Here is a 26,869-nt window from a genome sequence, read left to right as displayed (position 1 = left end):
TCTAAAAACGTGTCTTCCAATAACGTCATTTCATAAAACGCGTAACTCCATATAATTTGCTCGTCGATTTTTCACTATAATGCGTCTTAATGCCTTTCGATCTGCTTCGGTTATTTTACTTCTTCGTACATTTCTAGGTTTTGTGACGACCGAACCTGTAGTTTTGTATCTTCTGAATTGGATTTTCCAGAATTAAAAAATCTAATAATGATTCAACAACTTTTCTCATCGATACCTTTACCTCGGCCCATTTCATCGATAGCTTTACCTCGGTAAAAAGCTTTACAATACTACAAAATACATTTTACATTAACTGACAATATTTGATGCAATTTTTCCATAGCTACCTTTGAATTTAACGTAATTAAGAAAAAATCAACGTATGTGGACATAAGTGAATGCATAGCCAGGGTTTAGTGAATTTTTTTTTATTGTCGAAAATAATTTAAAAAACCATAGGGGTAATGTTTTTAATAAATATTAATAAAAATGCCATATTAATTAATATGGGAACTTATAAAAACATGCAGAGTATAATTTGTTTATGGTAATCGACTTAGCCCCCTTTCAGACGAGGATACTGTATCCGAGATACGCGTATCCGAGACGCAGATATTACATAGATTTAAATGGAGCTTTTCACACGGGACGCGCGAGAGATACAGTATGCGAGATACCGAATTCAGTATCTCGGACCTTCCTGTCGCCGACGACTGAATGCGTATCCCAGATACAGAAGAAACATTACGTTAAATGAACGCTTTCAGACACGAATACTTTTGCACCACATTCCATAGACGCGCGATTTTCTGTCGAAGAATTGTGAATGAGCAACGAAAGAAAGACGGTGTTTTCTAAATATATTTAAATAATGGAGCGAACTGTATTTGATAGTGACAAATTTATTTGTTTGGTACAATCAAATCCCTGTCTATGGGATACAGCATCGCCATATTCATCATCATCATCATCATTTAACCCGGATCTATCCACTGCTGGATATAGGTCTCCCTCAGTCTTTTCCATGTATTTCTGTTTTGTGCTGTTTGCATCCAATTTTTGTCGATCCGTTTTATGTCATCAGACCATCTTGTTGGTGGACGACCTCTACTTCGATGTGCTTCTTGTCTCGATCTCCACTGTATTATTCGCTGTGTCCATCTGTTATCCAACATTCTAGCTATGTGCCCCGCCCAGTTCCATTTAAGGGTCATAATTCTTTCTATGGCATCTGTCACTCCTGTTCTCCGTCTTATTTCCTTGTTCGTGATCCGATCCCTACGAGATCCGATCCCTACGAATGATCATTTACAAGTAATTAAGAACTTAATAGAAAAGAGCGTTGAATATAACAAGCCATTAGTCATGATATTTGTTGACTACGAAAAAGCTTTCGACACAATAAGTCATCAAAAGATGTTAAAAGCCTTAACAGAGTGCCGTATAGATCATCGCTATATAAACATGATAAAATACATCTATCAAAATGAGACAGCAAGTGTGAAACTGGCAGATAAAAAGACCAACGTATTTAAAATAAAACGGGGAGTGCGACAGGGAGACACAATTTCCCCAAAATTGTTTACAACATTATTAGAGCATATGTTTAAGAACGCAAATCTGAGTGAAAAAGAAATTAATGTCAATGGAGAAATGCTTAGTCATTTGAGGTTTGCTGACGATATTATCCTTTTTGCTGACAGAATCGATGATGCAGTATCGCAACTGGAGAAACTATACCTAGCCTCCCTACAAGTAGGATTAAAAATCAACCACACAAAAACACAAATCATGACAAATCTTGTGTTAAGCGAAAAGATTTCAGTACATGGCATGCATATTGAAGAAACCACCTCATATAAGTACTTAGGACATGAGATACGCATAGGAAGAGATAATCAAACGTGCGAACTAAGCCGCCGCATAGGACTCACTTGGGTGGCATTCGGCAAGCTAAGCTATGTTCTATGTGTCTTAAAAGAAAAGTCTTTAATCAGTGCGTGTTGCCAGTACTTACGTATGGTACAGAGACATTAACACTAACCAAGAAAGTAAGAAATAAAATTTGTGTTACCCAAAGAGCCATGGAACGATCGATGTTAGGCATTTCTCGTAGGGATCGGATCGCCAGATTACTGCAATAGAAATAAAAAGCAGCAGTGCTGGGTCGAAATTTCTAAGCAAATGTGCGACAATTTTGAGGCCATGACAGCAGTACAGCAAAATGAATATGGTAAGAAATAAATATGTTTTTATTATAAATACATAGGTATTTTGTTTCATACGTATACAGTTTAGTTTTAAAAGTTTGCTAATTGAAATTTTGATTATTTAATGAATATAAAACTACATTATTGTGAAAGGAATACGGTCATTTTTTTTAGGGCGAGGTAAACAATTTACAAATTGGAGATAAGTACACAGATTTATTTGAAATTTAAGTCATAGACATTAACTTTATCTTAAAGTCATAGAAAGCCGTTTTTTTGACGAAATACTTTTACGCATAGTTGTGTCTTTTTTACTCAATTAAATTTCTAAAATTTTATGAAGTTCTTCAAACGACTTCACAGACATTCGAAAATAATTAAAAAACTTCGATGGATCTTGCAATAAATCTTGATACAGCAAATTATACGTTCCCTTGGTTTCTCTTAATTCTACAATAGGATGAACCCACAAATTTCGCCGTCTTTTCACTTTCTTTTTCTTTTTATTTAATATGTACCACAGCATAACATACTCTTCTACATCCATAATCCAAAAATATAACCGCACTGCACTGCTACTATTTTCATACTGACGAGCATGCCCGTGAATCCGATACAGCAGCCATCGAAAATTCTGTATCTCGCGCTCGCGTACAGTATCTCGCATACAGTATCCTCGTCTGAAAACCCTCTTAAACTGCAAATTCCATAGGTGGGCCAACTGATATGGAAAGGGTCTCGTAGTTATACCCGTTAATTTGAATATGTCAAAAGTCATTGTTTTTTTTTTTCAGGTACAGCTCGGCGAGGAGAAGACGGCGATCAGAACAAAATTCGTCGTCAACCTAAACCTGTAAAACCGAAGAAAATGATAAAAGTAGACGGCCAACATATCGTCTATGTAGCCTGCAATAATGGCACAACGGCGCTTATAAACAAAGAAGGAGAGCTGCTGATGTTCGGTAAAGACACCACTCATGCAGATCCAGTGACAGGAATTGTAGGACTTTTAAAAGGAGAGTTTGTTACTCAAGTGGCGTTGGGAAAAGCTCACGCAGTTACACTGACTAATAAAGGACATATTTACACCTTTGGGATCAATAATAAATTTCAGTGTGGAAGGGAATTTAATATGGCGAAGGAAGGTAATTTAACATAACAAATATTTATTCAATTCATTTATTAAAATAAATTTTGCAATATTTTACATTTTCTTTTATAATTTCCAGTCTCTTCTCTTGTTTTCACTATTGTTTATATTATTTTCTGTCATTTTCTTTCTTTTTTCTTCTCCCTGTACCCTGCTCGATTATCGTGCATTGTCTATCAAATTGGCTATACTAATGTTATGTTGACAGACGCTCCGAAAAGGGGTGTAGAGGATCTGTTAAACCATTCCCGTAGGTTTCTTAACTGGGAGTTACCAGCTGATGTCCGTTTGAAGAGGTTTACTCTCCGGACACTGGAACTCACTTAAGCATGGGTGTATGTTACCTGAAGTAAAATTTAATTAAAATATTAAACATCATATAATATTATTAACATCATGTACAATCTTTGGTAACACATTACATTTTAAAGGGTTTTTACCCAAATATTTTGGTGGCTCAGGCATGGTAACCTGTATTTTAACCTGATGATGGAACAGTTGTTCCGAAAACGTTCGTGCTTTTAATGTTGCCCTTTTAAGGGTTTTTATAAAATAAAATATACCCACATACAAAGACTAACCTCTTTTGTTATACGTGGTATACAGCCAGCTGCAGGAATTAATTTCCTTGTGGATTTTCTTTATATGTTTCTTATATTCAAATTTTCTTTATCTTCTTTCACTTTTTCCATATCCTATCGTTGTTGTGTTCTGTGATCTTTTACCGGGTTTATCTCTTTTGATAGGTTTGTCTTCTCTCTTATTAACATGTGTATAGACCATTTTATATTTTGTGCTTCTTTTACTCCAACTGTTATCTCATCTCTGACACATTTTTTTATCTCATAATTAATAATTAGGTAATTAACTTACCTTGTCCTATGCATACTTACATTATTTTCGTTTTAGAAAACTCTTCCAATGTTGTTGCCATGGACACTTGTGGTGTTCAAGAAGAGCAAGATTTGATAGATGAAATTCAGTCAGAAAATCAAAAGGAAAGCGAAAATATTCCAGGGGTATCTGATCTGAATATGGGAGAACCACATAACATATGCCCACCTGGCATGCACGCTTGGCATGACGATATGTGCATGATTTGTACTGTTTGCAGAGAATGTACTGGGTATTCCATCAGCTGCTTATCATCTATTAGTGCAGATCGAAATCCTGGACAGTAAGTTCTTTAAACTTTAGCTTTCATTTTTAGTATTAACACTTCTTATCGTGTTAGGGAATGCGGATGTGGAGAAGGTGACAGCGGTTGCAGCATATGCGGTTGCTGTAGGATTTGCGCTAGGGAAGTAGTAGATAATTCTGAATTGGCCGATTTGGCAGGAATGATGAGATTGGACTTAATATTTAGAGAAAAAGCTGTTATACCACCTAGACAAAGAACCAAGTTACAAGAGCAAGTAAGTAGTCGAAATAGCTAGAATTAATTTCGTTTTCTCTATTTTTGTTGTTATTTTTTTTTTGTCTGTACTATCAAGGATTCTCGATAGTTGTGTGGCCTAAAAATTAAAACACTTTGAGAAAGTGTCGAACAAAAAAACTTTTACAGAGGTTCAGCAGGATCTTTTTACTGTTCCGCGTAACGTCTCTCTAGCCCACTGTGTTGCCAAAGATCTTGAGATATCTAAAGGAATCTCGTCCGTATTCTATAAGAAGTTTGGTCGTTTGGACGAGTTTAAAAATCAGCATCCTAAAGTTGGAAAAGTACTGAGATTAGAAGATGGTCCTCGATCTTTGCTGTATATGGTGATCAGGAAGTAGTATACAGACAAGGCAAGCTACGGGGATATATAGCGTGCTCTAACTTATTTGAAGAAAATCGTATGCAATTATGACATCAAGAATTTGGCCTTATCCAAGATAGGCCATGCACTAGAAAATCTGGATTGGAAGATTGTCAGAAGCATGCTTGAAGTGATCTTCCGAGAAACCGACGTCCGACTTACTGTGTGTTGCATTAACTCGAAGAGATCGTGTCCTTCAAAGACCGTAGACTGTTATTTCTTTCTGAGGGTTTTATGCAGAGCTGGAGAGTCCTGTAGATTCCGCCATACTGGGCTTTCATGTAAGTTGCTAATCGGGACGTTCAGATCTAAGAGCAATGTAACGAAATAGCCCACCTCCGATGCGCGGTACATGTCACAATTCTTAGAAGGATGAATCTAGAATATTTAATCGTTGGCGTTCTCAATAGCGCCTGTCTTCGATACGCTTCCGACGGGAAGAATAGAGATGGACTACTCCAGATTATTCTAGTACATAACAACTTGTATATATAAGCTGCGCTGATATTAGGTTAGATATTATCGTGCTGTATATAAATATATTTATATAAATTAGAACCGCTCGTTTGAAACACGCTTCAATATATATACATTATTTGTATATATTTATACATTGTTTGTTAAAATAAAATTACACTTTTTATTGGTCCATTATCTAAAGATATTGCATTACTTATTCAATTATTGACGCCATTGGTTTTAGTTGCAGAGTCGCTTAGAAGAAAGGAAAAATAAGAGCAAGAAATCGGTACAAAGTTGTAGTAAACAATCACTGAAAGCTAAATCGTCGAGACCAGCTATTAATTCATCCACTGCACATAGATTAAATAATAGTGTTAGACAAAATAATGTCTTACAATCAGGTAATTTTTTGTTAATACATTATGCATATGGGTATGGTGCTCGTTAGCTAGAATGCACCAACGCAAATGCTGGGCAAATTTTGGTACTGGTCCAACCCGAATGTTATCTAACTTAACCTAACGCCGCATGATACTTTGTTAAGCGTACCCCTCATCCTCTTTGCGACAACATACAGAAATACTAAAAATCGTTAAAAAAGTACAGAGTCGTTGGTTATTTCTAGCTAACAATTTCGACACTTTGCTTATGTCTTCACTTTGTGTAGTAATGCCGATACTCCAAGTGTTTAAAAAATGCAAATGTTATTTTTGTACTATACATTGGAAAAATTTGGTTTTATCTTTTAAATATTTTACCTTTAAGTATCCAAAAATCAATAGAAATAATATACATTGTTGGTACTAGATACATTTGTACTTTCTTGTGTCTACATATATGATTAGTAACATTCTCTCAACGAAATTCAAATGGTTTTTAGTTAAGGAACAACAGGGTTCCGATGTTGAAAGAGACGCTGCCAGAATATCATGTCTACCTCCATCTAAGTTGACCTTGCCTAGCGATAGCCCTGTGATACAGATATCTTGTGGTTTACATCATAGTATAGTACTGCTACAAAATGGTCAGGTAAGTTAAAACAATATTGTCTTAGAAATTTTAATCATTAAAACAGTCTAATTTTTTAATTATCAAAATAATCTCCTATAACGGCAATACAATCATTCCAACGTTTTTCCAAGTTTTCGATGCTGCCCTTGTAACCCGATTTATCTTTGCCTTCAAAGAGGCTTCAGTTTCGGCGACTACTTCCTCATCGGAGCGATATTTCTTGCAATTGAGCATTTTTTTAGATCGGAAAGAAGCTGGTAGTCACTGGGGTCCAGATCTGGACTATACGGTGCCTACGGAAGCAATTCAAAGCCAAATTCGTGCCTTTTTGACATAGTTTTTATCGTCTTATGGCACGGTGCATTGTCTTGGTGTAACAACAATTTTTTCTTCAACAAATGAGGAGTTTCCTTTACGATTTCGGTCTTTAAACGCTCCAATAAACCAATTTAGTAGTAGCTGTTGATTGTATCTCTATGTATCAAATATTCAATGAAAATAGTTCCTTGCGAGCCCATGTTTTAAATTTCCATGGGTTCAAATTACAGAGGTTATAACTTTTTTGGCGGTTTGTTGCGTCTTTGATCGCTTTGTACGACTTTCTCAAGGTGCTGTCCACTCAGATGACTGCCGATTTGATTCCGAAATGAAGTGATAGATCCATGTATCATCATCCATTGTGACATCCGATGTAAAAACTGCGAATTCCCATCGAGTCTCATTAATTCGTTGTTGTTTTTGCTCTGATGTGAGAAAACGCGGTACATTTGGAAAACAGCTTTCTCATAACCAAATGTTCATGTATAATAATGAAAACTACCCTTTAATGACCTTTTATCTTATCTTACCTTAATTTTATTTTATCTTATTTTATTTTATTTTATTGTCCTACGTAATAAATATTATTGTTTATATTTTATGTTTAAAAGTAATGGGAAAAGAGACTGCCAAAATAAATTATATAATACAGTAGACACTATATCACTAAGCCTTTCTACACAGATATTAGACGTTAAGAATATGGCAGAGAAAAGTACACAGGGAGACGAAGAGAGGTTTTACCTTTCCCTTTTAAGTTTATTGATTTTAATTCTAGATTTTGTTTATAAATCCGGCTAAGCCTAAGCCGGAAAGTACATGAGAAAAATCGTGGAGAAGACGGATACAGAATATTTTCTGTTGGGGTTTACTCCCTTAATAATGTGGTTCACATTAAGGTGTTAAACACTGGTCTTTACTCATCACTTTCTTGGCAGTTATTGACAGTATCCACTTGGCTTGGATACTGTCACCAAAACGCTAGCCTTTACCCTCTCCTTTCTCATCTTGGAGTTATATACAATCATTACTTTAATAAAAAATATATTTTTTACTCTATTTTTTAGGTTTACACATTTGGATCCAATCTTAACGGACAACTTGGGTGTGGTGACATACTAACCAAAAGTAGTGTACAGCTAATAAGATTACCATGTAGTGCAATACAAGTTGCAGCTGGCAGTAACCATTCGGTAGTATTAACATCTAAAGGAGAAGTGTATACTTTCGGCAATGCTCAGGTAATGCACTTTTTTTATTTTTGGCTTAAATAAAAAAAACAGCACATAGGTATTGTTATATATTTTTCTTCCACTATTTTATAACTTTATGACCGTATTGTGTGTATTGAGTTGTTACTATATACATTAATATAATATCTAGTACACTTTGTGGCTGCAATAATTCGAGCAGCATAATATATTGTACTTTAAGTAAAGGAGTTGTGTATGTATAAAATGTGATCTTGTATCTTTATGACTTTATAAAGAGTATAACTTTGTACCATGTAACGTTGTAACGTTATACCGAGTTCAAAGCAAATTTTTGGGAGTTTTTTTGTAGTTTTTAAAAAGATTAATTACTATATAAATCTTTATCAAAGATTTCCAGCCGCTATCTACACAACCATGTTGCAGTCTTTTCTCTTCAGGTAACTTCATCCCGTAAAAAGGTAACGAAAAGGTTTGTATTGTTTAAAGTTATGATGGTGGTGTTAGCGAAAAAGGATAACGCAGGCAAACAAAGCTTATTTTGCCCTCTCCCATATATTTCGGTCTAAAAGTGTCCACCGAAATACAAAGATGAGAATCTATAAAACTTTAATTCGGCCAATAGCATGTTATGGCAGCGAAGCATGGGTCCTGAAAGAAACATCCAAAAACAAACTCGACACATTCGAAAGAAAAGTACTGAGGAGAATACTAGGACCTGTGAGGGAAAACGGAATCTTCAGAATTCGATATAACAACGAGCTCTATCAACTGTATAAGGAAACACCACTGTCAGACTTCATTAGAATACAAAGATTGCAATGGGCCGGACATGTGATACGAATGGGAGAGGATAGGCTACCAAAACGAGCACTGAACGCCAGAATGCAGGGAAAGAGACCAGTTGGAAAGCCAAGAAAGCGCTGGGAAGACACAGTAAGCAGCGACGCACAAGCACTTTTAGGAGTCCGTGTATGGAGAAGAGCAGCCACAGACAGACAAGGGTGGAGGCAAAAAATAAAAGAGGCCAAGGCTCATTTTGGGCTGTAGTGCCGTAGAAGAAGAAGAAGTTAGCGTGATTTAACCATCGTGCAGCAGGTTGGACGAGAGATCTCCTTATTTTTTCATTGACAAACTTAACAGAGTGTTTCGACAAAATACGTTTATTAATAACTTTAATTACATGCTATTTATACAATAGTTAGAGTAGGACGATGCACACAGTTGTAAATATTGACCTTCTCATGCACTTTTCGATTTTATAATCTAATATGTAAGTCATTGTTATACAATTATTTCTGCGTGGTCCTTAGATTTGGTAGTTTATTAAATAGCAGTCGATGGTCTAATAAACATTAATTTTTATTGACAGAGGACTTGTTCTTTGTATTTGAAGTTAATATAGTAATTCATAAAAAATTATCCTGAATCAATAATATCGCTGTAATTTATTACCAAAAAATCATTAAAAAATAAAACTAAATAGTTTTATGCTAATTATAACATTTTAGACTGTATAAATTATGTTTATATTATAGAAGGGACAGCTGGGAAGAACTCCTAACAACGTTTTATCGCAAGATGTGACTCAACCTGGAAACAGCTCATCATCTCGCTTTTCAAATCCTCGGACTCCTTGGTACAGCTTTCCTGGGTTAATACCAAATATTGGCCCAAGGCACGGCCGTAGAGCAACTTGGGTGGGAGCATCAGGAGATCAAACATTCCTTAAATTGGATGAAAGTCTCATAAACTCCGTTAGTATATCAAAGTCGACAGTAACTGCAAATAAGTGTTCGATTGGTAAGTATTACAATTATAATAGTGTTTTAATCTTCTAAACCTAGTTCCACAGCTATTTTTTGTGTCAATTTACTTTGTGATTATTATAAATTGTGAAGAACTGACGTCAAGTGCTTATTTGTCTTCTTTTTTATATGTTTACTGGGTAATATTGTTCAGGTCTGTGTCTATTTGACTAACGTCATTCTCGTTACGTGTTGTTAATTCGAATTTCTTCCTTATTCTCGTCACTATCTCACTACATTGGATATCATATTTTTGCCTAATATCTTTGTTTATTACTCGATTTCTTCTAGTTTTTCCTAGTATAGATATTAATGGCTTCATCTTAGTTGTACTGTTGTTATTGTTAAAATAAGCGATTGAGAAAAAAGGTTAAGTCACCCCATCAACTTGATTCAAGTTGATTCTAAATTGTTTGTGTAGTAATGACATTGTTAATGTATTGCAGTGAACATAAATATTTATAAGAGGTTTAATTCTTTGTAAGTAGGTATATTTAAAAAACCCTAAGAAGGGCTACATTAAGTTGCCAGCTGAAGTCCGTTTGAAGAGGTCTACCCTCCGGACGCTGGACTTACGTGAGACATGGTTATATGTTGCCTGAAGTGAAATCTAATAAAATCTTAAACATCCTTCACTTTTAACAACAATATGCACATTTTTTGGCAACTTTAACTTCTGTAAAGGGTTTTACCCTAATATTTTGGTGGCTCAGGCATGTTAACCTGCTTTTAACCTGATGATGAAATTATTATTCCGAAAACGTTTGTTATTTTAATGTAGCCCTTCTAAGGGTTTTTTTAATATACCTACTTACAAAGAATTAAACGTCTTTTTGTGATACATGGTATACAGCCAGCTGCAGGAATTTAATTTCCTTGTGGATTTTATAAATATTTATGTTGCTGCAAATATCATCTTTAGAAAAAGCACGCTCTGCTCAAAACTGCTACACATGTTAGTGTACGTTTCTCGATTATGTAACTACATAAGAAACTGGTCTGACCAGAAACCGTGCTTTAAAAAACCGAACAGTCGCAGCAGTTTCTCTTAGAAATCATATGCAAGAAGTGAAAAACCTAAACGTAAGTGAGAGGGGAGTTAGGAGGCAAATTATAGCTGTTGAATTATCTTCTTAAACTAGAGCTACTGAACTGCCGCTTTTCCGTAAACATCAGACAGCCAGGTTGAATTTTTCCGATGAATCGCAATTCTGTCTTACGTGTTTAGATAGAAATGTAAGACTATTAATAACCACGAAAGAGAAATGCTAGAGTCGTGTTGCTGAGCGACTTCTACTTAGTGGAGAATCAGATATGACATGGGGAGGCATATTTTTATATCTTCTTTGAGAATGGAAATTTGACTGCGCTTGCCTATCAGAGGTTCTAGAAGACTTTCACGTTTGAAATTTAATAATTACTTATGAGAAATACAAAGAAACAATTTATTTCGATTAGTTAAGACTGTATAAACAAATACTCATAATACGGTTCTCCTTTCGGAATTCAAGTGTTATTTTTTTTAAGGATTTTTAAAACGTAATTAAGTTTTTTGAAAGGGTAATCCTCTACGAACACCTTCAGACTGTAATAAACGAGACCCCAATTATGAATATGTAGTCATCATGGGTGATTTTAACGGCCGTGTTGGCAATGATATAGTCCCAAGAATAAAACAGCGATATAATGAAAATATCAGAAATGAAAACGGAGACCTTCTGACGGACCTCTGCAGCATAAACGAGATATGTATTAATATTACATTTTTTCCTCACAAAGAATGATACAAATACTATTTACGATAATACTATAAATACTATTGTAAATAGTAGAGAACAAAGATCTATGATAGACTATATTCTGTCGAATAAAAAGTTACAGCCTCAAATCTTGGATGTAAGAGCACTAACATCAGCAGAAATAGGAAGCGATCATAAAGTGTGACATATATGAGATAACAAAACACCAGAATACACCGCAAAGATAAAAGTTGAAAGCTTACAGGATGACTACACAACAAAGAATAACCGAAAAGAGCAGAAACACATATATCACAGAAAGTGATGGATTAGAAGAAAGCTGGGCAAAAATTATGTCTAATATCTTAGCCTCGTCCAAGATGGGAAGTTCTTGGTGAAAGAAATATAAATAAAAATAATATAATAAAAAAAGGAAAAACTCCATGGTTTTGTACAGAAGTGAAGAAAAAATGCAAAAAAAGAAAAAGCTTACCTGAAATACATGATAACCAAAACACAATAGGCAAATTTGATAAAAATCCAAGGGTACCCCCTTGGAAAATTTTTTCCAAATTTTCCAAAAAAAAATTTTGTTTATTGTTTTGGTACATTAACTTGGTCCAGCTTATTCAAAACCTGTGTTTTTTTCTGATCCCTTAACCCCAGTTTGCCGGAAAAGAGAAAAAATCGAATTAAAAAATCTACAGTTTTTTCGATTTTCCGGCAAAACGGTGCAGAACTTTTAGCCACATGTTAATTTCTTTTTAAACAGCAAGTCGCCCTTAATCGAAATAATTCAAATTTCAAACAAAATATCCACTTTTAATTTTCACGAAATTTTCAGCAAATACAGACATCCAAGTGGAAATTTTTCTCACGAACCGTTAGATGTAGGAAAATTCTAAGTATGGCAGAAGAACGAGCGGCCAATTTTATGTAGGAAATGTCCATTCGCTTGACTCTCGGACCAAAATTGACGCCAACATAGCCGATTAACGAAATTTGATAAAAATCCAATGGTCTACAGTTTTTTCGATTTTCCGGCAAAACGGTGCATAATTTCTAGCCACATATTAATTTCTTTTTAAACAGCAAGTCACCCTTAATCTAAATAATTCAAATTTCAAACAAAATATACACTTTGAATTTTCACGAGATTTTCAGCAAATACAGACATCCAAGTGGAAATTTTTCTCACGAACCGTTAGATGTAGGAAAATTCTAAGTATGTCAGAAGAACGAGCGGCCAATTTTATGTAGGAAATGTTTACTCGCTTGACTCTCGGATCAAAATTGACGCCAACATAGCCGATTAACGAAATTTGATAAAAATCCAATGGTCTACAGTTTTTTCGATTTTCCGTCAAAACGGTGCATAATTTCTAGCCGCATGTTAATTTCTTTTTAAACAGCAAGTCACCCTTAATCCAAATAATTCAACTTTCAAACAAAATATACACTTTTAATTTTCTTGAAATTTTCAGCGAATACATACATCCCAGTGGAAATTTTTCCCACGAACCGTTAGACTTAGGAAAATTATGAGTATGGCAGAAGAACGAACATCCAATTTTATGTAGGAAATGTCCATTCGCTTGACTCTCGGACCAAAATTGACGCCTACATAGCCGATTAACGAAATTTGATAAAAATACAATGGTCTACAATTTTTTCGATTTTCCGGCAACACGGTGCATAATTTCTAGCCACATATTAATTTCTTTTTAAACAGCAAGTCACCCTTAATCTAAATAATTCAAATTTCAAACAAAATATACACTTTTAATTTTCTCGAAATTTTCAGCTAATACATACATCCCAGTGGAAATTTTTCTCACGAACAGTTAGATGTAGGAAAATTCTGAGTATGGCAGAAGAACAAGTGGCCTATTTTATGTAGGAAATATCCATTCGCTTGACTCTCGGACCAAAATTGACGCCAATATAGCCGATTAACCAAATTTGATAAAAATCCAAGGGTACCCTCTTGGAAATTTTTTTCCAAATTTTCCAAAAAAAAAATTGGGTTAATGTTTTGGTACATACACTTGGTCCAGATTATTCCAAATATGTGTTTTTTCCTGATCCCTTAACCCCAGTTTGCCGGAAAAGAGGAAAAATGGAATTAAAAAATCTACAGTTTTTTCGATTTTCCGGCAAAACGGTGCATAATTTTTAGCCACATGTTTAAATTTTTTTAATAAGCAAGTCACCCTTAATCGAAATAATTCAAATTTCAAACAAAATATTCACTTTGAATTTTCACGAAATTTTCAGCAAATACAGACATCCAAGTGGAAATTTTTCTCACGAACCGTTAGATGTAGGAAAATTCTGAGTATGGCAGAAGAGCGAGCGGCCAATTTTATGTAGGAAATGTTCGTTCGCTTGACTCTCGGACCAAAATTGACGACAACATAACCGATTAACGAAATTTGATAAAAATCCAATGGTCTACAGTGTTTTCGATTTTCCGGCAAAACGGTGCATAATTTCTAGCCACATGTTAATTTCTTTTTAAACAGCAAGTCACCGTTAATCCAAATAATTCAACTTTCAAACACAATATACACTTTTATTTTCTCGAAATTTTCAGCGAATACATATATCCCAGTGGAAATTTTTCCCACGAACCGTTAGACTTAGGAAACTTCTGACTATGGCAGAAGAACGAGCGGCCAATTTTATGTAGGAAATGTCCATTCGCTTGACTCTCGGACCAAAATTGACGACAACATAACCGATTAACGAAAAAATTTTAAACAAAATATACACTTTTAATTTTCTCGAAATTTTTAACGAATACAGGCATCCAAGGAGAAATTTTTCTCACGAACTGTTAGATGTAGGAAAATTCCGATTATGGCAGAAGAACGAGATGCCAATTTTATGTAGGAAATGTCTATTCGCTTGACATTCGGACCAAAGTTGACGCCAATATAGCCAATTAAACAAATTTGATAAAAATCCAAGAGTACCCCCTTGGAAATTTTTTTACAACTTTTCCAAAAAAAAAATTTTGTTTAATGTTTTGGTACATGCACTTGGTCCAGCGTATTCCAAACATGTGTTTTTTTCTGATCCCTTAACCCCAGTTTGCCGAAAAAGAGAAAAAATCGAATTAAAAAATCTACAGTTTTTTCGAGTTTCCGGCAAAACGGTGCAGAATTTTTAGCCGCATGTTTAATTTTTTTAATCAGCAAGTAACCCTTAAACCATACCATCATTACAAGACAATTAGAAACGAAATACGTTTACTTGTAAGAAAAAATGTTTTTTTTTGGAGGTGAGAATCTTCAAAAGACCTCTGAGAAGGTGTCCCAGGTGTTGAAGCTGAATGGTGGCTCACTCCACTGACGCCGACAGATAGGACACATTAAAATAAACAGTTCACCTTTGTTGCCGTCTACTCTCTTTCTCTTCCTTGTGTTTTATGGTTTCTGTCACAAAACTAATGATTAAGTCAAAGGGTTCGGCTCTGTCTAATCTCACCGCGATTGTTGCCACCTGTTGGCCCCATTTATTTTCTCCAAGGGCTCTAACCTCTACGTCGTCTTCGGGGATGCCTGTCCATTTTTGGATGGCTCTCTTTAGGATATTTTCATTTACAGATGGGTCAATGTTGGGACCGTGAAGAGGTTTTCTTTTCTCCTCACGGTCATGCTTATGCCGCCAACTTTGTCATTTAGTTACTGCTTGAGTTTCGCAGCCGCTCCTTTTCCTGTTGATTTTACCAGTATATCTCCCCTGTTGGTTTTTTTAACTAATCTACTTTCAGTCCAATTTTTTGTCACGTTCACGTTGTCATTCATTTTCTTAATGACGTCTGTGTATGACATACCACAGTACGTAAGGGATTCTTCCGCTTCCTTTATTTTGCACGCTTTCATCTCCCTAACCAGAATGCCCCATGTGATCTCTTCTCTTCTCCCTACAAATTCTAGAGTCTTTCTCATTCTATTCTTTTCTACACTGTTGCTCAAGACCACTTCCACTTGTTTAATTTAAAAAAATGATCACTGGGAACGCTTTTCGAGAAAAATGGAAAAATGGATTTTTACGGTCTGCAAAAGGAAATATGGCGTTTCATAAGAGGTCAAAGGACGGAGGTAAAGGAACTAATAGAACCAAAACGCATGGAAAAGGATACGTGGATTGACTACCTAAACAAGGTCTATGCAGAGGAAGAACAAACTACGCTAGAACTGGAAACACCAGACATTACCACAAATGAAGAACTTAATATAAATGAACAGGAAGTTCGGAAAATACTTACAAATCTGAAGAACAGAAAAGCAGCAGGTAAAGACGGAATACTAAACCAAATACTGAAATATTGTGGAGCAGCAATGACAGAACAATTAACAACATTAATTAATAAAATTATAAAAGACAATAAAATACCGGAAGAATGGAGAACGAGCGAACTAATTCTACTATTCAAAAAAGGAGATAAAAAAAACTCCAGAGGTATAAACCTGTTAAATACTACGCTAAAACTTACAATTAAAATTTTACAAGTGCTAATAAATCAGAGGATAAGTTTAGCAGATGAACAACAGGAGTTTCGTAGTGAAAGATAAAGCAAATTACTGAGAAATCACTAGAGTGTAATAGACCAGCATTTCTGTGTCTGATTGACCTAAATAAAGCGTTTGACAGAGTAAGACACAAAAATGTAATCCATCTTTTGTATAATAGAGAACATCCCCTAAATATTATAAAAACTATCGATTACATCTACCGAAACAACAAAATGGAAGTCAAAATAGATGGACAACTTACAGAACCTATACAAATAGGCAGCCGAATAAGACAAAGGGATTCATTAATCCCCATGTTCTTTAACTTGATCATTTATGAAATCATCAAAAGTGTTAACAAAGGAAAAGGATACAGAATGGAAAACAAAGAAATGAGAATACTCTGTTACGCAGACGACGCAATATTGATAGCCCAAGATGAAGATAGTCTGCAAAGACTGGTCTACAGATTTAACATAAGAGCAAAAGAATTTAATATGACAATCTCATCTTAGAAAACTAAGACAATAGTAGTCACAGTAAACCCGACACAGTCACAACGCAAAGGCTACTGGAAACGGCAGAGATGAGAGTACTCAAAAGAATTACAGGAAATACGCTGAGAGATCGAAAGAGAAGTGAAGACATTAGAAGAAAATGTAACGTACAGTGTATAATTGAATGGACACAAAATAGAAAAAAAATGGAATAATCACATAAGCAGAATGGAGGAGACCGCTCAAAAGATGGAGTAGTTCCCTGAACTAGTGTGCATCGACACTAGTTAATTGAAAAAGGGTTAAAGATGCAATTGGGGCCGGAACCTGCCCGAAAGGATCTCCCTAGTCCAACAAAAATTCTACAGAGCTTTGTGACATACTGGTGCAAGAATGAGACAATCTTTCACAAAATGTGTTTCAAAATCTGATCCAAAGCGTGCATCGTCATTTTCGAGTTGTTATCACTGCAAGAGAAGGGAATACTCGCTACTGTAGGACTTAAAACTTTTATTATTTCATCGAAAACTACATCAATGTAAAATTATTCATAGGCAGAAAAATAGATTAGAATAATGGATTTGCGACAACTAAGACATGAGTTCCAACTTGCTTCAGACATTAATTACCTTATTGGAAGCATACCTCGGAGAACTGCAGAGTGTGTTAAGCACGAAAGACCATCGAGTCATGAGTAATAATTTATATGCGATGCGTAAGAAAATTGTTTGAAATATTTGATCATTTAATAAAATAAACGGGTGTTGCAGTCCAATGGGACTGGCGGTGGAAGTTACACTTCTATACACGCATACGCCGTTACAAATTTATTTGAGAGTCAATCTGCACAATCATTACATGTGTAATTCTATAGGTAAGACATAGCAGAAAGAGAAACAGAATTAATAACAACTTACTAACAATGAAGGTTTGAATCAATATTTTGATGAAAATGTATATTTTTATTTTCATATATGTATGAAAGGAGTTGAATGCAAATTTTTTTTACACATACTCTGCAGTAAAGTTCATTGTTTATTTTGTTATTAATATAATACAATACAAATTAAACTGCAATATTCATAAGTATTTAAAAATGACAATAATATACATAAAAAAATACACTACAATGCAGTGCAACATAATTCCATATAATAATACAATACAAATTAAAATGCAATATCCATAAGTATTTAAAAATGACAATAATGTAATAATATTAATAAAAAAGTCCTTCCCGACTGGGAATCGAACCCCGGTCTCTCGCGTGACAGGCATTAATACTGACTACTATACTACCGAGGACATGACACAAACGTATTTCAAAATTGACAGTTCTGGATCATACAGTGATTTATTGAGATTATTATTTTGAAATACAAAAGACTAATATAATTATGAACATTTAATAAATAATACAAAACATATCACATAAATATTAATATTAATAAATATTTTATTATATATATAATATTATATGTATATATATCTTTATATAATATATATAATATTAAATTATATATACAAAAGGAACATTTTTATATTGGAGAGAGGAAGAGAGAGAAAATATATCTTCTGTCTCTCTCTTACTCATTATCTTACATATGTAATGATTTCACAGATGCACTCCCATACAAATTTCCAACGTGGAGCGCGCGTATAGAAGTATAACTTCAAAAAGTTCGTGTTCGTGTAACCTTCTGGCTAAGGTCTAGTGTTATTGTTGTCAGGACTCGCAAGCGCCCCTAACATGACTTAACGACTACTTTCGTAGCCGAGACCGACGGCTTTACGTGCCCTCCGAAACACGGTGGCAGCTCAGTTAAATTAGAAAATGAAAATTTTGTCGGTGCCGGGATGATTATTTAATGAAATAAATAAGCTACTTTATTTTCGAAGAATATATAAAACTATTTTGATGTTTTATGACTGTTGCATTGTCAGCGTTACATAGGACAAGTGTATTTGAAAACAAAAACACAAGAAAGTTAAAAGTATTGGCAATATTGATATAATAATGTATTCTAATTGTTTAATTTTAAAAACACATATTAACATATGTTTAATTGATTTTTTCCGGTTTGTATATAGCGTCTCACGCCTTCTGGTTCCTAGTTTCCATTCTAGCCTCTCGTTCCAAACTCCTACCTGAAGATTCCTCTCCGCAATTGCCCTTTTGAACTTCTTCTAAACGTGTCTGTTTTCGTCTTTCTCTTTTCGTTCTTTTAACTGGTTCATCTTTTGACAAGCCAGGGGCGGCTCGTCGGGGTGGGCAAGGTAGGCGTCGCCTGACCTCTTCAGATGTACAATAATAAATTATTTATTATTATAAATTATAAATTTTATAAATTATAAATTTTGACATAATACCTATTTAAAATAAACACTGTCTTACTCTGTCTTACGCTTACACAGGAGCAACCAGAGTACATATCCCTCTATACTCTGGGAGCAACACGGCTTCACGGCTAGTCAGTGATTTTATCATTTTTATAGGCGATGAATTCGGTCGCCTCCCACCAGAAGTCTATTGTTAAGCGCAACATGCAACGTTCTAGAGATTTGTTTAGCTGCCATGCTTCGCATCTACACAGTACGATACTTTTAAAGATTAATTAAAGAGGTGTTTTCTTTCTCAAGATATATCTTTGGACCACAGTATTGAATTTAGACATCCTATAACCTTTTTCACTTTCTTAATATCCTTTCTTCTACTTCCATTTCAGTCCGGATACTAGATTGTTGTGTCTAAATGTCTTTACTCCCTACAAGCCGTAATTACAGTGTTTTCATGTATGATCAAGTTTCCTGTTGTGTTTCCAATTCACAAGTATTGTGTTTTTGATCAATTCACTTAAAGACTCCATTCTTGATATTATTTATACATATAACCTTTTTGCCTTAACTTCTAGGTCATCTTTGTGGGGGGCTATAACCACTTGATCATCAGCTAAATGATTATACATAATATTCTCCTCATTCAATTGTACACTGATTCCAGGGCTTGGTCTTCTCCACCTTTTCAGAATATAAAATCGGAGAAAGACAACATCCCTGCCGCAATCCTTTAGTTACAAGGAATTTTCTAATAGGGTATTTCTTAATTTTATTTTTAATATGGCTTGTTTGTACAGTTGCTTTACTGCAATAAGTTATTTATTGGATAATTTTCCAGGAGTTGCAATAGTTTTCTTTTTGGTACTGTATTGTATGTTTTTGATAGGTCGACAAATAACATGTTGATACATTTTTTTCAGTCAGTTGAATTATAGTAAAAATATGATCGAGACATGACCTTCCAGCTCGGAATGCTGCTTGTTGTTCTATTTCATACGGTTCATACTCCTCTTCGACTAAATTGTTAAGATTTTTCCGTATAATCGACTAAAGGTACTGGTTACTGAGGTGGATCTGTAGTTTCCACAATAGTCTTTGTAGCCTTTTTTTAGATGGGCGTAATCGATGTTTCTTGCAATTCCTCGGGATTTCTTTTCTGTTTATGTATCTCATAAATACTTTTTCTCTGCTAGGACGTCAACTTGGATGTTCTTTTAATAGTTTTGCCGCTATACATTCAGATCTTGATTCCTTATTGTTTTTCATGTATTTTAGTGCTATTATTTTCTACTATTTCTGCTTTTATATTAATTGATTTAATTTAATTGATAATTCCATTTTTAGTTTTACTTCCCAATGAAGAAGAAACTGCGAAGAATTTTAAATGTCTAGTCATTAATAAAAGAGATGGAAATTGCAACTCGTTTAAATCAGCCGACCAAGTCGACTTCAGTAACAAAATTGTTTGCATGGATCCTATCTACAACGTTTTGTGGTCTTACAGTGTTATGAATAATGAATTTACAGCATACAATGTCATAGCTGCAGAACTACAAACTTTAAAGAACGTTAACAAACCTGAAGGAAAATATTTGAGTGAAATTAGAAATATTAAAGATGCCAAAAATATTGACCGAAACGTGCAATTGTCTTCGATTCTTTCGCCAGAACTAGCTTTACCTGTCACCACAAACTGTTATGTTACACGATTTCAAGCAGCTATCAATCTGCTATGTTGCTTGGATATTTTAACGATGTCTCATGATCTGCAGATAACAGCTATAAACGAAACTGTCGACGAAAGATGCCAGATGACAGGCAAACAATATTCCAAAGAAGACTTTCAAGCGGTTAACAGATTTGAAAGCCACGGTGGCGGTTGGGGATATTCCGGACATAGCATTGAGGCTATCCGATTTACGGCTGACACAGACATATTACTTGGGGGATTCGGTTTGTTTGGTGGCAGAGGAGAGTATACTGCTAAATTGAAACTGTTAGATATTGGACCAGAAGGAGGAGAACAGGAAATCGATGGCGAGTTGTTGGCTGAAACTGAAGAAATTCCCTACGAATGTGGACCAAGACAGAAGTTTCCTATCTTATTTGATGAACCAGTATCACTACAGGTATGTATGTCTGATTTTGAATAATCTTGTTCGTGAATTTTGTTGTATTACTGACCAAAAACTCTCTAATGTATATTACAAAATTAACAAAAAGGGCTTAAACGTTTTTTAGATTATCTGATTTTGTTTAATTTGATATTTTAAGGAAAACATCATATTGTAAACAAGTTAGCTTACATTTGGAATATCTTGTGTGGGAGTAACTAACCACTTAAATTGCTAAATTGATCGATTTAATCTGTTTTTAGAGTATGTCTGTAGAGTACGGAGGGCTAGTCAAATCTCGCATCACTTAGGCTACAATAAACCCATTGTGTATACTTCCAGATAGCTGTCGTTCTTAGCTTATTGTCCATCTTGCAATTTTCATTTCCAGGAAGATGGACAAGTCACTAAGCGTATCTCCCTTATGTGAGCAAGTGTGGGACAGGGCTCGCAGAACGCATACTCTCGTATTGACGATAACTCAGGACATTCACATAGGACAATCTCCACAGTTTCGTCTTCCCGCTCACACTTCCTGCATAGAGATGTGTCTACTAGCCCCGGTGTGTGGAGGTGTTTGCTTAGTTGATAATGACCAATTAAAAAACCAACTGTCAAGCGTAGGTTTTTCCTTGTCATTTCTAAGTCCTTCTTTGATGCTGAAGGTTTCTTAGTGTTACCCTGGCAAGTCTACATCCTTGCCCTTCTTTGTATCTTTTCACAGTTTACGTGTGGGAGTGACATTTGGCAATTTCCTCGATTGTTATAGTTGACTAACATAAAGCTACGGTTTGTGAGAACAGTGCACAGCGCACAGCATACACGTACAGCAGAATCTGTTGTACTCGACTCACGGCAGTTTTGGGTGAGTCAGTTTGTTAGATTAGTTCACATACATATATTCTGTCGCGCTCAAAACAAGTTAAGAAATTAGTTTTACGCTTATTCTCTTAAAGGTTGTACGTTTAGAAAAATGAATTCTCGCAAACTTTACGCAATAATTTTATTAATCCAAGAAGAGGATGAAGAAGAATTGATAATGTCAAATCTAAATAAAAGAAATAAAAATGTCAACGAAATTTTTTCATGTCGTAATATAGAAGGTGTTTTTAAATTAACAGTCAAAAGAAGGTTGTTTCAAAACGCGGAAAAATTTCGAGAATATTTTAGAATTTCCAGGAATTTATTTGGAACTGATATATTGGAGGATGCTTCCTTACTAGATCCATTAGTCCTTCATCTTTCTCGGGGGAAAATTTAGTAGACATCACTTAATTACTACAATAATAATAACTGTATAAAAATACAATTATAATTGCGGTATAGATGTGTACGCTGTGAGCTGAGCTGAACGTTTGTGTCCAAATCAAATCGCAATTGATTCCAGCGCACACCGTCGACGTACAATGCTATCGCTCTGCAGATCGCGTAACTTAGCAGAACCTAACAAACCGTTATCATAGAGAACCATTCCTTTGATTTTGACGAACGTGTGCGGCGTTCGACTGACTATGAGTTATGCGTCGATCACTGTTCTAATAAACCATAGCTAAAAATAACACCAGGTCCTAAGAGTCTTAGACCTGCCACCTTCCTAGCTAGTTGGTCAGCAACGAGGTTGCCTTTATTCCCATTGTGTCCTTTAACCCACCTCAGGATGATGTTATTACCATCCGACGATTGAGTTAGTGATTGTTCTTCACGCTATGCTTCTATTAGCCTGAGAGCAACTCGTAATCTATCACATAGTGTGTTCTTAAACTTACCGCTTTGCAGGGCAGCAATATCGTCTGCATAGGCTATTGTGCAGAACCCGTTGTTGCTGAATTAGTCAACCAGAGTGTCTAGAACTAGATTCTGCTAAGAGGAGTGGTGATAGCACCCCTCCCTGTGTACATCCACTCGTAACTATGCCTCTTACCGCAACGTGTTCTACATTTATGCTTATTGCTCTATTGGAGAGCGTACTGAATATCCATTTGCTCGCGGCCAGAGGCCCATTCGTGACATTAACCTGTTGGGTTTTATCAAACGCTGCCTCAATGTCTATGAATATACTTAGGGTGAATTCTTTATTATCCAGCGATATTTCCATTTTCCCACTACTTGATACAGTGAAGAATCGGTTGATATTCTCGGAATATATAAATGTTGATTTGGATCAAATGGGTTGTGAACCATAACTTCTTCCCTTGGTCTATGAACCAGGTTGACTGTGAACCTAAACGATGTTAGGCTAATCAATCGGAAAGCCTTAGGTAGGGTGTAGTTCATCCTACCAGAATTTGGTAGACCACGTGTGCCTCTCTCTACTTCTTCTTCTTCTTCTTTTTATGTAGACATGACTCTGTCTGTTTTTGAATGTCCCTCCAGTAAGTTGGAGCCTTTTGATCGTCTTTCTATTGGGGAACCGTCTCTTGCAGTCTTTACTACTCTATTTGTTGTCATTCGGCTTATATGACCGTTCCATTCTACTCTTCTATTTCTTACCCAATTCTTGATCGTATATCTATACTTCTAGCTCTGTCCCATAGTGTCTTACCATCAATTTTTCTAAGTGTTTTTATCTCTGCTATTTCTAACATCCTTTTTGTCCTCTCTGTGTCAGGTTTTGTTTATGTCGCGTATGTCATTATTGGTCTGATGACTGTTTTCTAAATTCTGCCTTTCATTTCTCTCCCGATATTTTTATTTTTCCATATTGTTTCATTCAGGCAGCCTGTGGCTCTGTTTGCTCTATTCACTTGATCTTCCACTTTAGTTTCGAGCTTTCCGAAGCTAGAAAATGTGATGCCTAGATATTTAAACTCCATCACTTGTTCTATTATCTGACCTCCCAGCTCCAATTTACATCTTAGTAAATGTGCTGTTGTAACCTTGTATTTTGTATTTTTTGAAGAAATTAACGTATTAAATTTTCTGGCGGTTACATTAAATTAGTGCAGCATACGATGTAAGCCGTCTTCACTTTAAAAGAGTAGTAATCGTCGCATCTCAGATTATTTTAAGTGATTTTTCTCCCATTTGGTATCCTTTTTTAGTTCTTATTTTTTTTATTATTTCATCCATAATCAGGTCAAACAGTAGAGGACTCAGGGAATCTCCCTATCTTATCCCATTGCCAGCTTCAATAGGGTCGGTTAGTTCTTCTTCTACTTTTACTTTGATTGTGTTATTTGGTAAATATTTTCGATCATTTTGATTATTCCTAGAGGTATCTCTCTTGCGTACAATAAGTGGATAACGTCTCCCCACGTCTCTTTATTTCCTAGGAATACATTTCAGAGCCAAGGAGGCTCTGAACATTCTCACAAGGTGGAAATATGCCGTCAAACCCTGGTGACTTGAAAGGCACGAGAGGCCCATCTTACCTTTTCTTCACTAATCATTGCTCTGGCGAGATGCATTCAGTGAGTGTATGATTGCTTATTCTATCCAGTTTGGTGATGTTGAGGCGTTAGAACTAAAGAAGTGTGTGTTCATTAGGATCTCAGAACTTTCGCAAAGGTTGGAAGTTTTTCTTCCATCTTCCTTCGTTAATATGCCGATATGATGATGTGGGTCTTCTGGGAGCACTTTTTGTAGCCTGAAAGCCTGCGGGAAATCTTGGAGTTCCTCACAGTTCCAATCATGTTTGTGTTAGATGTATTTTGCTCTATTGAAAGCTATTCTTTCTGTCTTTCTAAGAGGTTCTAGTTCACCACCAAGAGTTGATTTTGCGACTTTCGTGGACCATTCTTATCGGACAGGATTTTTTATAAGAATACCTTTCCAATTCTGTATTAGTCTCCGGAGTTAAAGCGTTTTCATTCCGCAGAGCATCTTCTAAGAGTCGGTTGTAGAGTTCTACATCCGTCCTCCTAGCTTCTCGAGATTTATTAAGGCTTTTTTCAGACTAATAGCCAGCTGTGGTCAGGCATAGAGAAGTCCTCCGATACCTACCAGTTTTGAATTTTATCCGATATTTCAGCTAATGCTAGAGTGATATCTATGATTTTTTGACTACGAACATTAATAAAGGTTGGTTTTGTGCTTCTATTTAAGATACACAAATCTTTTCTAATAATATAGTCATAAAGAGAAATAATTCGAGCGTTGATATCTCTGCTGCACCAGCCTAATCAGTTTGATATTTACTCTTATTGTTATTTTCAGGCACATCGCTGGTACGTCGCTTGGTGTCGCATCAGTGGCCCTAGCAGCGATTGTGGATCCTCTGGCCAAACTATGGTTACAACAGAAGATCAAATTCTCTTCTATTTCAAATCATCCAAGAAGTCGAACAACGGCACAGACGTGAACGCTGGACAGATCCCACAACTTCTTTATAAAATAGTAACGCCTGAAAATCAATCTTCGCCAAGACAAAGTGATATAAGCGAACCAATTCACATATTATCTAAAGATTTTTCAAGAACTGTTACAAGAGAATGCTTCCAGAGTTTACTTTCTCTACTGCAGTGGTCATGGAATACATTTAAATGGGGTATCGTGGAAGGACATAATCATAAAGTGTCTTATACCAGTTTAGAACTAGAAAGATTGGTTTACATAAGCAGAGCTAGTTTACGCTTAATATGTACTTACACCAATGAAATATACCCTCGACATATTAACAAGAAAATGTCGTTGGAAAACGTTCAGCTAGCGGAGTGTATAGGGGAAGTTAGAACGCTACTAAAGCAAATCTTATCGGATAACATACCGATAGTTATGCAGAACAAGAAATCCAGCAGGAGCAACACTTTGAGCATCAGTTTGATGAATAACGTTCTGGATGAATGTCATAATACATTCGTGTCATGTTTTCACGCTTTTTATCCAACAGCTCATCTAAAATGGACTTGTCTGTGTGACCTGCTTAGTGAATGCAATAAGGTATGTTAATCTATTTATAGTGCTTACAAAATTAAGAAAATACTTGTTTGTATACATGAAAAATGTGTTATATGTAAACTTTTCATTATACAAATAACATTTTTATCTAACTATACAGTAATTAAAATCATAAATCACATATCCGAGCAGTTTATAAGTGACGGGTCTAGAAGCAAAACCAACAATCTCCACTTTGGATTATATGAAATAGAATTTTTTAATAAAATTTTAGCGTTTCATTAAAGTTTTATCTTGTTTTAAACTTTGATCAAATAAAAGGCAGATATCGACCACAGTTTTATTAATTTAATCTTGCCCAAGTACTTTCGCTCCCTAGAGCATCTTCAGGGGCATCCGAAATAAGCCAAGAAACGTTTGTTTTTAATTGAAGAAATTAATTAACGTCGATAAAAACTCGAAGTTGATGGTTGATAAAAGTTTTTATGTGAATAACGTTTTAGACTTACTTTGTCAATTGCGGCCTATCCAACAAGAATAAAATGTTATAAACATAAAATTAAACATCACACTACACTACACAAGGACAAAAACTTTAAAATTTTTTAAAAATAGGCGAAGCTACATTATGTATGGAAACCGGAGACAAAATGGCTCTCGGTCAACCGAAATGTTGAAGTGACATGTGACATATGACAGCTTGGATGGGCAGTTAAAATCATGGATATGTGATTTGCACATTTCAAAATTCTATGAAACTAAGCATTGGCCATAGCACACTACCACCTAGCATTGAAACTTCCGTGTTAAGGAATAAAACAATGATTGGCGCATCACCTAGTGATCGGGCGCGT

At 35.4% G+C, this 26,869-nt stretch overlaps 1 protein-coding gene across 2 annotated transcripts in view; it reads left to right on the top strand.

Moving 5' to 3' along the window:
* hiw (MYC binding protein highwire) overlaps window positions 1-26,869 on the top strand; it is a 415,280-nt gene that overhangs the window by 69,802 nt on the left and 318,609 nt on the right. For both annotated transcript variants that reach the window (XM_072541008.1, XM_072541007.1), the window contains exons 6-14: window positions 3,005-3,355; window positions 4,270-4,537; window positions 4,595-4,775; window positions 5,863-6,022; window positions 6,502-6,650; window positions 8,018-8,191; window positions 9,700-9,964; window positions 20,410-21,194; window positions 25,335-26,057. In XM_072541008.1, the coding sequence (XP_072397109.1) occupies window positions 3,005-3,355; window positions 4,270-4,537; window positions 4,595-4,775; window positions 5,863-6,022; window positions 6,502-6,650; window positions 8,018-8,191; window positions 9,700-9,964; window positions 20,410-21,194; window positions 25,335-26,057 (3,056 nt within the window). The remainder of the gene's footprint in view (window positions 1-3,004; window positions 3,356-4,269; window positions 4,538-4,594; window positions 4,776-5,862; window positions 6,023-6,501; window positions 6,651-8,017; window positions 8,192-9,699; window positions 9,965-20,409; window positions 21,195-25,334; window positions 26,058-26,869) is intronic.

The sequence above is a fragment of the Diabrotica undecimpunctata genome, chromosome 8, assembly GCF_040954645.1.
Source record: "Diabrotica undecimpunctata isolate CICGRU chromosome 8, icDiaUnde3, whole genome shotgun sequence".
NCBI classification, from domain to species: domain Eukaryota; kingdom Metazoa; phylum Arthropoda; class Insecta; order Coleoptera; family Chrysomelidae; genus Diabrotica; species Diabrotica undecimpunctata.
This window is presented reverse-complemented; position numbering and strand designations above follow the sequence as displayed.